We start from the raw sequence: 12,917 nt of genomic DNA, 5'->3' as shown, positions 1-12,917 counted from the left end.
AAAAAAAAGAAAAAACCCCCATAAACTGTACTAGATAAAATCAGCAGCAGTCTTTCCTCTCAAACTGCAGAATAGCAACTTCAGTCCTTTTGACCCAAGCTGAGGCTTGCGTGCCCTAGTAATTCTAGAAAATGAGGAACATGACAAGCTGAGCAGTTAGGCCTTATCTATCTAAGTGAGGAAAATTACTCTGAAAAAGCACCCTATCAGATCAGGCAGCACAGATTTTCATTTACTCTCAGATACTGCACAAAAGTACCACACCTCCTCTCACGAGCTCACAACTGGCCCAGACATTGTAGGGAAGGTAAGAGACTGTAAAAGGAAGAAAAATAAAAAACTACTCAGCTTTTTCAGTGATTCTGGTATTCATCATCATCTCTCTTTTACTTTGTAAAGCCTTCAACAATGATAATGAAAGAACCCTATCACATACTTGAGAAAAAAATAAATAAAAAAATGACACAAGCAGTTATACCCGATCTTTAGGGAAATCATGACTAGGGCTGTTTGCTGACCCAGCAAACATAGCTTGAGTAGAAACACCTACTAGGAAAAAAAAAAAAAAAAAAGCAAAAAGGCACAATAGAAAAACAGCCATGAGATAAAAATGCCTCTTTCTGTGTCATTCTCATCAATGTATCCCACAGAATCCTAGCCATCACCTGTTTTGTCAGGAATTATTTCTCCTAAGGCATATTTTTATTAAGTCTGAAGTAAGGAAGCAAGATGAGTCATGGCCTCAGAATTAAACATTTTCCTCTGATACTGTTTTCTAGAGATGACATGTCACCCAGTCTGGCTAAAGTTGCAGTGATTTAGAATAAATACAACATTTTTAAACTAATTAGAAATTATGGGATGTTGCGACCACCAATGATGAGCAGAAGAAAATTTAAAGTTAGCAGGAGCTCAAGAATTTAATTAAAAAATCCAATCTAATGTCATTTTTTCTGGTGACATTTCCATGAAAACAGAGAGTGATCTAGACACTGGTTCTTCATTCCCCAAGTAAAATCCACTCTAGATCACTTCCTCACCCTCCCATCAGATTCATGCAATACTGAAAATTTCTGAGTCTTTATTATTACTGTTAATATTTAATTTAAACAAGACGGGAAAAGAGCAGCACCTTTTAAAAAACCCCTGTTGTGTGCTATCCAGGATAAACAGGTGAGGTTTAAAAAAAGTTAAGTTTATATATGTACATATACACACATACACTAAACCAAATCAAAACCAAAAAACTTGTGAGGAGGTCATTTTCAACAAGAGAGAAAGCCTTATTTCACATCAAGCAAAAGCACCACAAATTAAGGTTAGAGTGCATAATCACATGTAGTGCAGATACCAAACTAGCCTGGGTCCTGGAAGCAGTGGAGCTACAAAAGGACAGAGCTCCATGAGGGCCATCTTATCTCACTCCTGCGTAGAAGCAAATCCAGAGTGTGCCTTCAGGAGGGTGTACTGTACAGGCAGTGCCACAGCTACCTGCTCTGCCTCCAGCAGTTTTGGCAGATGCCACAAAATGCAGCAAACTAGTGATAACAGGAGATCCAGAGCCGAGCTACAGACTAAATTAGCTACAGTATTTCCATAACAGAGGTTTCTGAATTCCCTCATGTCTCTTGGGTGCTCCCTGTAGGTGCTGCCTGCTTTAGTCACACAGCAGACAGCTCCTGATTATGTATTATTTTTGTGCACTGAGGTTCTCATTCTTGCGTACCTGCACCTTTTCTTGTCTCTCTTCCACCCCACAACACCACGTCTATTTCCTCCAGGCTGACAGGGTAATAAAATTAGGAAGGGGCATGTACATCTAACAAAGGGGAACTGTCAACAACCAAACGTAGCTTAAAAAATAATCACAATTCTTAAAAAAGCCCAATTAAAAAACCTGTTCAAGTTCTGCAGACTTCTGGCAGGCTTCGGTCATTTAGTCCAGAGGTCTTTGTCTTCAGGGCCTGCAGGCTAAATTGTCTTGACTGGCAAGAAGCATGCAGTACATGATAAAATTCTGACTGAAACAAAAAAGTAGTAAGGGCTGGGGGAGAAGAGGCTCTAAGATGGAAAGCCCAGACTGCAGCAGCAGCACTTATGCCACACGGTAGGCTTTCAGGAGGGTGAATTCCTTCCTGTTGGTGCGAGCTGCCCAGATGAAAAGAGCAGCTGCCATGAACTGCAAAGGTGCTGACACACAGGCGAGACAGAAGGACCAGCCAAATTCACCCCTCACATCCTCGGGCAGAGGCAGCTTCCTATGGAGCAACTCAATCCCAGCTACATAGCATCCAACGAGGCCCAGCGTACACAGCCCTGGGGAGGGAAGCAGCAAAGCACAGTGAGCTCATCCACTGAGTACTCTTGAGCTTCTGGAGGAGGATGGCAGGACACTTACCTGCTAGGAAATGCAGGACTCCAGTGGCAATGGCTGGGTAAAGGCTGCGACAGGCACAAGCACAGAGCCCAATCAGAGCCCCAAAGCACATGAGGCCGATGCTGACAAAGGGCAGGAGAAACTGCAACCGCCAGAGATCTGAATGTGAAAAAAAACCACCAGTCAGGTTTGCTGAAAATGGGCTCGAAAAAGATCTTCTCCCACCATCTTAACATTCCCTTCTACCCTACATTCTACATTCATAGTCAAAAAGGACCAAAGATTTAATTGAAGTAGAACGAACCTATTTTTTTAACTCACAAATCCCTGTAACTGCATTCATAGGTAAAATTCTTGCTAACACATCTATGTCTTCCTTTTAAACTTTGACCTACTGCCTGCGCAACTGTAAAAAAACAATAAATGGTGAGCAAGAGAGACAGAAGCTTTCCTCACTAGTGACTGAATTTGAGAAAAAACTTTTTTTATCTATTTGTTTATCTAACAGAAGTGAAAGACACTTACAAGTCCGATTCAAATCCGTGCCACTGTTGTGATTTCCAGGTTCTATGTACTTTTCTACAAACTGATCAGAGAGGGAGAAACTGATGCAGTTTGTGGTCATATCAGTTTCTGGGAGCAGAAATAAAGAAAAAGCTGCTGTTAGGTGTCTCCCCTCAACCCTCTTTCCCCCCTTTCAAATCCTCCTTTCCCAGTAATTTGAGCTAAGAAGCTCCTCAGAGTTCAATTTGTAAAAAAAATTACCTCTCCAAACAGATCCGTATGTTTTCCTATGATGTAGTTGGCACAATGTGTCTGTTATGAGGTACTACATTAAGGGATAGCATTCTAACATGCAGAATCTTCAAGCTTCCATGGATTATCCACAGAGAATTGTGCCATATGTAAAAGACTGGCAAAGTAATGTGGTGGTATATGATGCTCAACTATGTTGTCACATACTCTTGAGCTCAAGGTCCCTTAACTAAGGTGTGCTTATCTCCATATGCAGAATGTGGTCTCATACTAACAGTTAAATCAAAAATGGGACAGAAAGGCCTATTTAAAGAACATGAAGGATTTGCTTCTTTACACTTAGTTTCTACCTCAGAATTTACTTTGAGAATACTATTGAGCAGAAGTGGTTTAACTGTCTTCCAAAATAAGTATTTTCATGAGAGAGGGAAAAAAATAAGTATTTCAAGCATGTTTTTTTCTCCACAAAATGTAGTTAAAGTACATCTTTAAGAGTGTTCAAAATGAAGGAGTTCACACATACAATAAGTACTCAAAATTAACTTTGAAGCAATTAAAATAATTATTTACCACACATTTTATCCCCCAATGATTCAAAAAAAACCCAACAAATATTTCACTCTATATCCATTCAAGGAATCCAAGGTGTGCTGATGCAATGGTGGGATATTCGTGATGTGAAACAAGTGAATGACTAGCTAAAAGGAATGAGCACCTCCTTGATAAAGTAGTCTTTATTCCATTGCTGACCCCCAGGATCTGTCCTAAAAAGACAGGAACTGGTAGAGCAACTATAAAGGTATCCCAAATTGGACAGCTGAGGCAAAACAAAAATCAAGCTTGTAAGACTAAATTTAGATCAAGTATCATGTGCCAGAAACTGCAGCACTGACAGCCACAGACCATTTTGCCCTTTGCTTCTTTAAAAATCTGGACTGTCTTTATTAAAAACCCAACCAACCAAAACAAAAGCTAGAAATAAGCCTTCTGGAGTAACAAAGTGGCATGAACCTGTTCTGAGGAAGTTAGCACACAGCACCCCAGGGAAGCCAGGGAAGTGGTAATTGCTCCAGAGATACCTGGTGGGCTGTACCAGTGAGAGTTTTTGGGTACAGTGATGCACCTCCGCCACAATCCAACCGTGCCGTTGCACCGGAAGAGCGCATCTGTGTATGTCTTCTCATCTGCATCTTTGCTGAAAAACTCCTCCCAGATGCTTCTACCAGCCTCACTAACATTCTCGGCTGGGGACAGGGTGTGGTACTCATACCAGAAGTCGGTGCCGATGGAGGCGGCCATGTAGATGGTGGAGATGAGGCTGAGCACGCAGGCAATCACCAGCGCCGTAGCAAACCGGTTATCCATCATGGTGCCCTGGGTGGGAACACAGGGACAAGTGAGCAATGCTACAATGTTATCCCAGCAGCACCACACTCATCAGCCCCCTTCTGCAAGGTCCCCTCAGGATATGCAGACCTTCCTTTTCCTACCTGCTAGAATCAAAGGAACATTGAGCAAATCTACAGTGCTGGCCAGCGTCCACTGGATCTGCCAGTTCCAAGCAGGGATAATATCCTGGAGAGTGTGCTCTCCCAGCCATACAGCACTGGCTGCTCGCCCTGAAATAGCAACTGACAGAACACCAACTTGTCCCCAAAGCAGATGACACAGCTTGCTGCCATTTGTGATCCTGATTGTAGGGAACGTCAGAGACTCCATCCACAACGCCCAGGAAGAAGACTTAGCTTTCCTTAAGAGATTACCAAGAGTAGAAGTTATTTTTATCCCGCCACCCAATACGGCTTTCACAGCTTGTGTTTACAGCAAAGATAAGAATCACAGGCATCCTGAAAAAGCCCTTCCAGGCTGCTCACAAAGGGCAGCCATGCCAAGGTGCTGGAATGCCTTTAGGGAAGAGAGAAATGTATCTAGGCACTAGAGACAGAACACAAAGGAAGCACTGGAAGACAAGTTTGGGAATTATGGTAAATGCTGCAACAATGCTACAATATATACTATGGTATTTTTGAAGACCTAGAACAATGCAGTGAGGTGCCCTGTTTCATGGGAACAATGGGACAAAACCGAAAGGCCTTCATCTCTTCATATGTTCCCACAAGGCCTTCGCTCTGTGTCCCTGTCTTAGGGATCCTTTGTGGGGTCATGCTCCCAAGTGGCATAGATTCAGGGTCAAAGGAGGCATGGGGAAAATACAAATATCACACATGCTTATGACAATATCATGACTTTAATGGGTAAGTGATTGGTAATATGAGAAACGTTTTGTGGCTGCAGTGCACCAGAAGACTCCTCCCAGATGCCAGTTTTTCTCATGCGCTTTCTATGCTTAATTAAATTTATGGATTATTATGAACCAGGCTTGAGGCACTTGACAGGAAAAAAAAATTGAAACTAGCTCAGCCGCTAGAGGTAGGCTGGTGGCAGGAGCTACTATCTAATCAGCTCGTCTCTTGCTTTTCTCCTCCCTTCTCCCACACACTTTGATCAAAATATTTTGCTCTACTTTCTTTGCAACTAAAGGAACCGCAACTGGAAACAGCAAGTGCCTTAAACCTCAACATTCACAAGAAAAAAACAGTGAAGTGCCTCAAGTCAGACTTGTCAGTAAGAAATTATGAACTAAGAAACAAACTGCAAATTAAAGAAGCGAATTTCAAAGGCATCAACGTTTGCTGTTAACAACACCATTCTTATTTCTTTTCCTCTCCATCTGCTCCTCTATTTGTCTGAAACTGGCTAACAAGGATGAGAAATTATGTGTTCCCATATAATTTCCTACGCTTCATTTCCATATTAAATGAGCCACACTCTCTGCAATATCCATCCTTGAACTGCATCCTGAGCAATGAGAAAGAATAAAACAGATTTGTGGTGAACTGACAAGAAACACCCATTTAAAATACTGCAAAGTTTGCATACCACAACTTACTTAAATAATAATCTACAAACTGTGAACTTTTATAAGATAACAGAAATATTGAGAGGGAGAACACATCATATCCAGTTTTATTTATGTGGAAAACAGAATCAAGCCCAGACTTGGAAGCAAATTCTCTGTGCAGTATTTAATCCCTGGGTATGTACTTCCACTCTCCTTCAATTTCCCAGTGTCTTGCTCCAGGTACACAGGATGTGGGATAGGGAGAGCAAGCTGCTGTATAGATTTGACCTCACCATTCAGCCCCACTGAGTCAACTGACAGATCCCTGCCCCCGAAGCAAACAAGGCAAGTAGCACCTGCAGGGCCAAAGCTGCTGCCCAGCTGAGCTCAGAGCTGAGCAGATCACTCTCCCAGCAAGCAGCAGAACAGACTGCTGAGCAGGATGGTCTGGAATTTCCACTATATTGTAATCACATATACTGCAAGAGGAACTCTCTGCAACAGACTCCTCTCTTTAGAAAGGGCTCTCTCTGGGTGGAAGGATCACAACAACCCACAAGCTCCATCCTCGGAGTAGCGTCTGGTGACAAGGAATGTAACCAAGGCCACTGATCTGCTGTCCCTGCCTTTCAATATAAAGCCTGACAATGACAAAGCTTTATCAAATTTATACCTAACACAGAGAAAGAAAAGAACTGGCCCAAAAGTCTTTACTTTCAGCTACATATCCCTGCTGCCACATGCAGAACACTGCTGCTGGTAGCATCCCTACCAGATCACCATTAAAAAACAACCACAGACTTCTGGACCAGTTTTCTGTCTGCTGGTGTGCTGTGAACAAGGCAGAGTTGATGTCAGCTGGCAACCAAGAAGAATTCATAAGCAAAATGAAGGCTTAATCATCAAACAGCAAATTAGAGCTTTGCCCAGTGTCCATTATCCACTTGGTAAAAGGGACATGGCAATCCACTGACACTCAGCCCTTGTAATGTTACTGCAGACATAGGTAGAGAACAGCCAAGGGGACTACAGACCCCAAAATCTAGCGGGTGGCTTTGTGTGAAATTTATCAAAATGACTTTCAGTATGGACAGGACAGTGATAAGCAAGGCAAGAGTGGACCCCCAATTCCTTACAATAAAGGTCCCCTCAGTGCTTCTGCCTAACACTTCAACTACTTACAGAAAAGACTCTTCAACACTTCATGCAAAGCTTGAACCAGTTTTTCCTGTCAGTAGACTTGACTACCCTGCCCATTCACTGTGCATATCCATTGCATCTTCATCTACAGAAAACAAGCTCTCCCTTAAATGAGGTGTCCTTTAAAAGAGAGAATCATTCTGCCAGCCCCAGGCCGAGCTCAAAGGAAGCAGTGAGCAATAGTCAGAAAGAAATAACTACCAAAGAAGACCATGAAGAAACACACTGCCTGTTTATGGGATTAATGCTACGCTTTGGAAAGGATTCAGAACAATGAACATTGCAGAACACATGTGTAGGAGGTGCTTTAGAATAAATTTTTAAAAAAATAACATTACTACTACCAAAGCCGACATTAATTATAAAGACATAAAGATGATAACAAATAAAAATGCTTTTTATCCACAGGCTGTCAACAAGAGCCTTCATTGTTACAACAGGTTTGTCTTTATAGCTCTGACAGCATGTTATTGTCTAACAGGAGATACTACTTCAGACAAACTACAGCTGAAACTAAGCTACACAACAAATTTAAGATAACACTAGGTGGTTGTAAACAGGCAAAAGTGCTTAATGAGATACTGCAATTATATTCATTTTTTAAAAGAAGTGAGACACATAAAAAATTTTACATTTTCAGAAAAGAAGATTTTTGAAAAAAGCTCAAAAAAGCGAAGGTAAAGGCCAAACTGGAAGTAATACACAATAGAATGACTAAATTGCATGCACTTCAAAAAAAAGGAAAAACAAAGGGGACAAGTCAGTAGAGTTGGGAAAGAAAAAACAGAGAACAGAACAAAAACAAGTATTCTGGCAAAAAATCAACTCTAAGACTGAAGACTGGACAGTCTTTGTAAGAAGTTACTGTACCATGGCAGAAAGGAATACAAAAACATGCATATTTTTATCTTGTTGCTGCGGTCACTTTCAGCCAACAGCGGATCACCACATTTAAGAAACTCCTTTTACGTGACATCACAAAAGAGTCGCTGCTGCATTCGCTGGCATTCTTTCAGGAAACATGCCAGCAATCAAAAAGGGGTTTGGCAGAAGGCCTACAGGAGGGTGCAAATACGGGGAGAGGGCTGGAAGCAACACCAAGCTGGATCGCCCATTCGATATTCAGGGCAACGAAACGTTAGCAAAGATTGCTACCAAATACTTTTTTACCTTCAGAGATGCTCAGAGTTCCTCAGGACACACAGCTCCGATGGTTCCAGGTCTCTTCAGAGGCACAGAGTTGTTTGTGTCCTGTGGGCAGCGGAGAGCATGAAACACGAACTTCCCTTCTACCCTGACTCTTCCATTCATTCAGTTTCTTCCACACCACCACAAGTGACCTACAAGCAAAGAGCAAACCGAACGGCTGGACATCATCGTTTTACTCTGAAATTACTTCACAGGCATCTCCCAGTGCTATCATTAACAAGAAAGAAAAAAAAAAAAAAAGAAAAATAAATAAAAAACACCAACAACCCGATAAGAGGGAGAGGGGAATTTACTTGAAGAGCCCTCAGACCAAGAGCACCTGTCCCTGCAGGACCAGCCCAGCACCGGGCCGGGTGGGCCAGGCATCCCCACGGGCAGCGACCGCCCCCGGGGGTCTCGGGCCTCCCAGGCGTCAGCGCCGCGAGGGGGGGAACAGCCGCGGGCCGACAGCGAACCCAAGGGGAACACCCCGAGCCCTCTGCCCCATCCCCCGCCTCAGCCCAATATCCCCGCACCGCCCGGCCCGGCCCGGCCCGGCACCCACCGCCCATCGCCGCCTCCGCCTCGCACCCGGCCCGGCCCCGCTTCCGCCCGCCGCGCCCGCCCGCGCGGGGCACGCTGGGCGATGTAGTTCTGCCGCCCCCTTCCGGAGGCGCCGGCTCCAGCGGCCCTGGGGAGCCCTTCCCGACGGATCCTCGCCCTTCCTGTGGGGAAATTCCTGCTCGTGGCCAGCCTGGACCTCCCCGCCACTGTGTCCTCTCCTCATGTCGCTGTTTACGTGGGAGAAGAGGCTGATCCCCACCTGGCTGCACTCTCCTTTCTAGTTCTTTTTGTTTCTCTTGATTGCTTGTAAAAAATGGTGACATGACAGCCTGGCTGAATAACTCGAGAAAACACCAAGTAAGGGGAAAAAAAGGATTTCAGGAAAAATAGCAAAAATTGTCAACCCTGGCTTCATGCCCCAACTGGCTGTTTCCCTCCATCCCTGGTACATGAAACCATGGAAAGTACAAGAGGATTCTTCGAAGTGGTTAACAACTCCCATGGCTGAGAGACCAGTCCACCCAGTCTTGGTTTTACAAAACTCTAAACAAGCAAATATTCAGGAAAAACCCCCAAAACATCTGAGGCTTTCACACCTCTGAGGACTTCTGGGGAGCTATCCCACCCAACTCCTCTGCCAAATATCCAGGGAGCATTTTTGCAGCCAGGTCAGAAATGAGGATGCAAAGGTGAAAACAGTCATAGAAGAAACTTCTTGGATTTGATGCAACATTAATTTTTTAATTTAAAAAACCCCAGAAATGACATTTAATTTAAGAAATTTCTGTCTATATGCCCCACTTTCTGGAACATGAAGCTGTCTCACCACCACCTCATAACATAACTGCCTACAAAGGCATATATTGGGGTTGGTCTGGGATTTATCCTGGACTCTAAAATACTTGACTTATTTATCCGTGGCTTGGAAGAAAGCAGAGTATTGCTGATAAACCTCATAGATGACACGAGGGAAGGGTAAATAATGACATGGAGAAGGCACTGGGACAGGGTGACCTGGTCATGTGGCAGCTGGGGCAAGCAAACATGCATTTCAATAAGGTCATTGATGAGCTCATTAATTTAAAAGCAAAGACTGGAGGCTATACTTTCCTGACATAAGATTTTCTCCTGGGAAGCGAAAAATGAAAAGGAAAAATGTTGGTGAAGTACCAACCGCCAAGAAGTGGCCCCCCCACCCAAAAAACCCCTACTTTCCTGTAACCTCAGATGTACAAACTGAGAAATCACAAGGAGGAGAGATGTGGTATCACATCTAGAATTGCTGCTGACTCTAAAGTAGCATGTCTAGTTTTGATACTTTGACAAAGTAGAGATGAACCTGAGAAGGGATATGAAAATCACTGAGCAATTAGAAAATCTCTCTCAATTAAATATATCACAGAAGGTCAGTCAATTTTATTAATAAAAGAGGAGTTTATTTAAGGAGTTAATTTATTGAACTAAGGACTTACAAGACTATAGTAGCAATAGGGAAGTGTAGTAGCAATATGGAAGAAAAAAAATCAGGAACTTCTTTCTGTATACCTGGAAAAGCTATCAAAGCTTAAAGCCAGAAAACATTAAAAGAAAAAAAAGTCAACAAAACCCCTGTGTATTCTAAGCTACGGTAAAAGCAGAATCTGAACCATTTACTGTAAAGTGCAGTGAATTATCTAACAATGGCACATCTTCAGTTTTTCTCCTAAAAGATCTAATTTTGTAAAAATGAAAGTCAATTCTGAAAAACTTTGCAGCCACTGCTACTTCCATTATTAAATTAGGCTACAGTGACCTCTTCTTTTTCCTAATCTGCGCTGATCAATGTGAAATGTGCAACTGCTCAAAAGCATCTGGAGCGAAGTGATGCATTTTCATTTTATTTACTTATAATCAAATACTCTCTACAGACTTCGCCTGGACATTTTTTTGCTGGAAAAACACCCTTCTATATACTGAGAGTAAGCCAATAAAAACATTGCAAGTGAATGCATGGGGTCATTCCTTGCCAACAACTATCTTTTTTCTTTTTTCTTTTTTCTCTTCTTTTCACACTTCCTCAATGTGCTTTAGCAGAACTGCTGGTTGATCTATTTAGTTACAGAACAGGATCAGTTGGGAAGGTTTTAAAAGTAAAAGTTTGCTTAATTTACAAGCACAAAGGGAATAATGCTGAGGGAATTGTGCTGGGGGCTGTAGCATAAATGCTGTTCCTGCTTTTTGCAAAAGTTTCTGTGCTAGTAGACTTGGATCACAAGCATTACTAACTTCTCAGGCACTGACAGAGACTTTAACATCAGAGTGCTTCAAACAAAACAAACAAAACCAAAACCCCAATATGTTGCAAAAAATAATTAAATTGTTTAGTACAAAATGTCTGTAATTTTAGTTCTCACAGTTTAAGGAAGTAAGTAAACATTTGTAGGAGGTGGCACCGTCTGTATTAAATTAAGCTGATATAGGATGAAAAAAGAACAAAACCTTCATACATCATGTTCACATCAGGAGTTATTGATTCAGACCTGAAAAGGTATTCAAAAGTCTGCCCGTTTTTTTCCAAAAATACTAGTTAATTTACAAGATGCCATCTCCCACAAGAAATATTCTCTTACAATAATGAAAAGGGCAGTTTTAGTTTTAGGTACAATTTATGAGCATTTTACACAGCCTGAGTGGGCAAAAAATCCTCTGATTCCCCTCAAACCTCTCTATGCAGCTTGCCTGGTTTTATTTCTGCCTTCTTTATTTTTCTTTAATGTCTTTGTGGCACAGGACACAGTAGTATAATTTTTACAGACAGAAAACCTTCTGGATGTGCTTCTCCCAAATACCATGAATAGCACTGGGACATTATAATGATACTCATCCTCTATGTCAGTGGTGTCCTTTTTATCATGTACCTTGTCCATAAAAACTTTTTGATCAAGCACTCCTAATAATGTAAATATTTTTTTAAGTATACACATGTACTACCACACCAGTATATAATGTACATTATAAAACATCCACAAAAATAGAAATTAAAAAAGGATAAGTGGCAAGAAACAATAATGAATATTTTAAAAGTAAGTGTACAAAAATATTTTCTTCCTGCACTGCATTTTGTAGACCACTGCTCTCAGCAGGAAACTATTTCAGTCTATCCTGATACATTGCCTTAGTGGCCACAATTTTACCTGAATAGGTTCCACCCTTTCCTATTTGTTGAGAGATGAAACTTCCATTGGTTCACCTTCATGTGGTTGCCTCTGAGCATGCCTTTAACTAGCCATAGCATAGTAGGACAGTTTCAGCCAATTTAGTGTAGGTTTTTTTATTTTTATTTTTTTAATTAGGTCTGTTTCTTACATGGTTTTTAAAGTAAAATCACTCAGAAACAACTACACTTTGTTTTACAGCCAAATGAACCTCTGTCATTCTCAGCATTTCTCACTATTAATAATTTACAGATATGCAGCTTATTTTATCTAGATGACTGTGCTTATATAAAAGTGCATGTATCAGCTGGAATAAAATGACATTTAAACTATCAGTAAAACAGAGGGTGTAAAACAACAACAACAACAAAAATAAACAACCCAAAAAACCAAACCCACACCTTGCTACCTGAAATGCTTCAATTGCAGAAGTTTGTAAGGGGGAGGTGGTGTGTGTAATAAAGAAAATCAGCAACGCTGCCTACTTCCTATGCAGATATTTTCCCCACAAATTATGTGACTGCCTACCACGATACATGTATTACAGGCAGTGTGGAACCATGAAAAAAAATGTGAAAGCTTTCCCCTTGCTGCTGTTGGAAATACCTCCACATTCCTATGAGGAAGATTTGAGGAATGGTGCAATCTCTGACCTGGCAGACCTTACAGGTGCATTTGAGAGAGGCAGAACTGCCAGAGAAACATAGAATTTAAGGCAGATCTGGCCAAATGCAGG

The 12,917-nt window shown here is 41.8% G+C and overlaps 1 protein-coding gene across 6 annotated transcripts; it reads right to left on the bottom strand.

Annotated features, from left to right (window-relative positions):
• Positions 1-894: 894 nt before the first annotated feature.
• Positions 895-9,109, bottom strand: CLDND1 (claudin domain containing 1). 6 transcript variants are annotated; one of them, XM_064410142.1, is made up of 6 exons: positions 8,989-9,109; positions 8,406-8,575; positions 4,213-4,507; positions 2,903-3,010; positions 2,399-2,536; positions 895-2,316 (listed from the first exon to the last, which is right to left on the bottom strand). In XM_064410142.1, the coding sequence occupies exons 3-6, from the start codon at positions 4,499-4,501 to the stop codon at positions 2,096-2,098; spliced, it is 756 nt and encodes a 251-aa protein (XP_064266212.1). In that variant the 5' UTR covers positions 4,502-4,507; positions 8,406-8,575; positions 8,989-9,109; the 3' UTR covers positions 895-2,095. The 6 variants fall into 6 exon arrangements, with proteins under 6 accessions (XP_064266212.1, XP_064266217.1, XP_064266216.1 ...); XM_064410147.1 differs by lacking the exon at positions 8,989-9,109 and adding an exon at positions 8,960-8,978; XM_064410146.1 differs by lacking the exon at positions 8,989-9,109 and adding an exon at positions 8,764-8,910.
• Between the last annotated feature and the right edge of the window lie 3,808 nt (positions 9,110-12,917).

Source organism: Passer domesticus, chromosome 2 (assembly GCF_036417665.1).
Source record: "Passer domesticus isolate bPasDom1 chromosome 2, bPasDom1.hap1, whole genome shotgun sequence".
NCBI classification, from domain to species: Eukaryota; Metazoa; Chordata; class Aves; order Passeriformes; family Passeridae; genus Passer; species Passer domesticus.
Note: the sequence above shows the minus strand (reverse complement) of the source record. Positions and strands in the feature narration are given on the sequence as shown.

Coding starts and splice junctions, on each gene's coding strand:
- CLDND1 (XM_064410142.1), bottom strand. CDS start 4,501: ATGATGGATAACCGGTTTGCTACGGCGCTGGTGATTGCCTGCGTGCTC. Junction 2,537..2,902: donor CACGGATTTGAATCGGACTT/GTAAGTGTCTTT, acceptor TTTCACATTCAG/ATCTCTGGCGGTTGCAGTTT. Junction 2,317..2,398: donor AGTCCTGCATTTCCTAGCAG/GTAAGTGTCCTG, acceptor TTCCCTCCCCAG/GGCTGTGTACGCTGGGCCTC.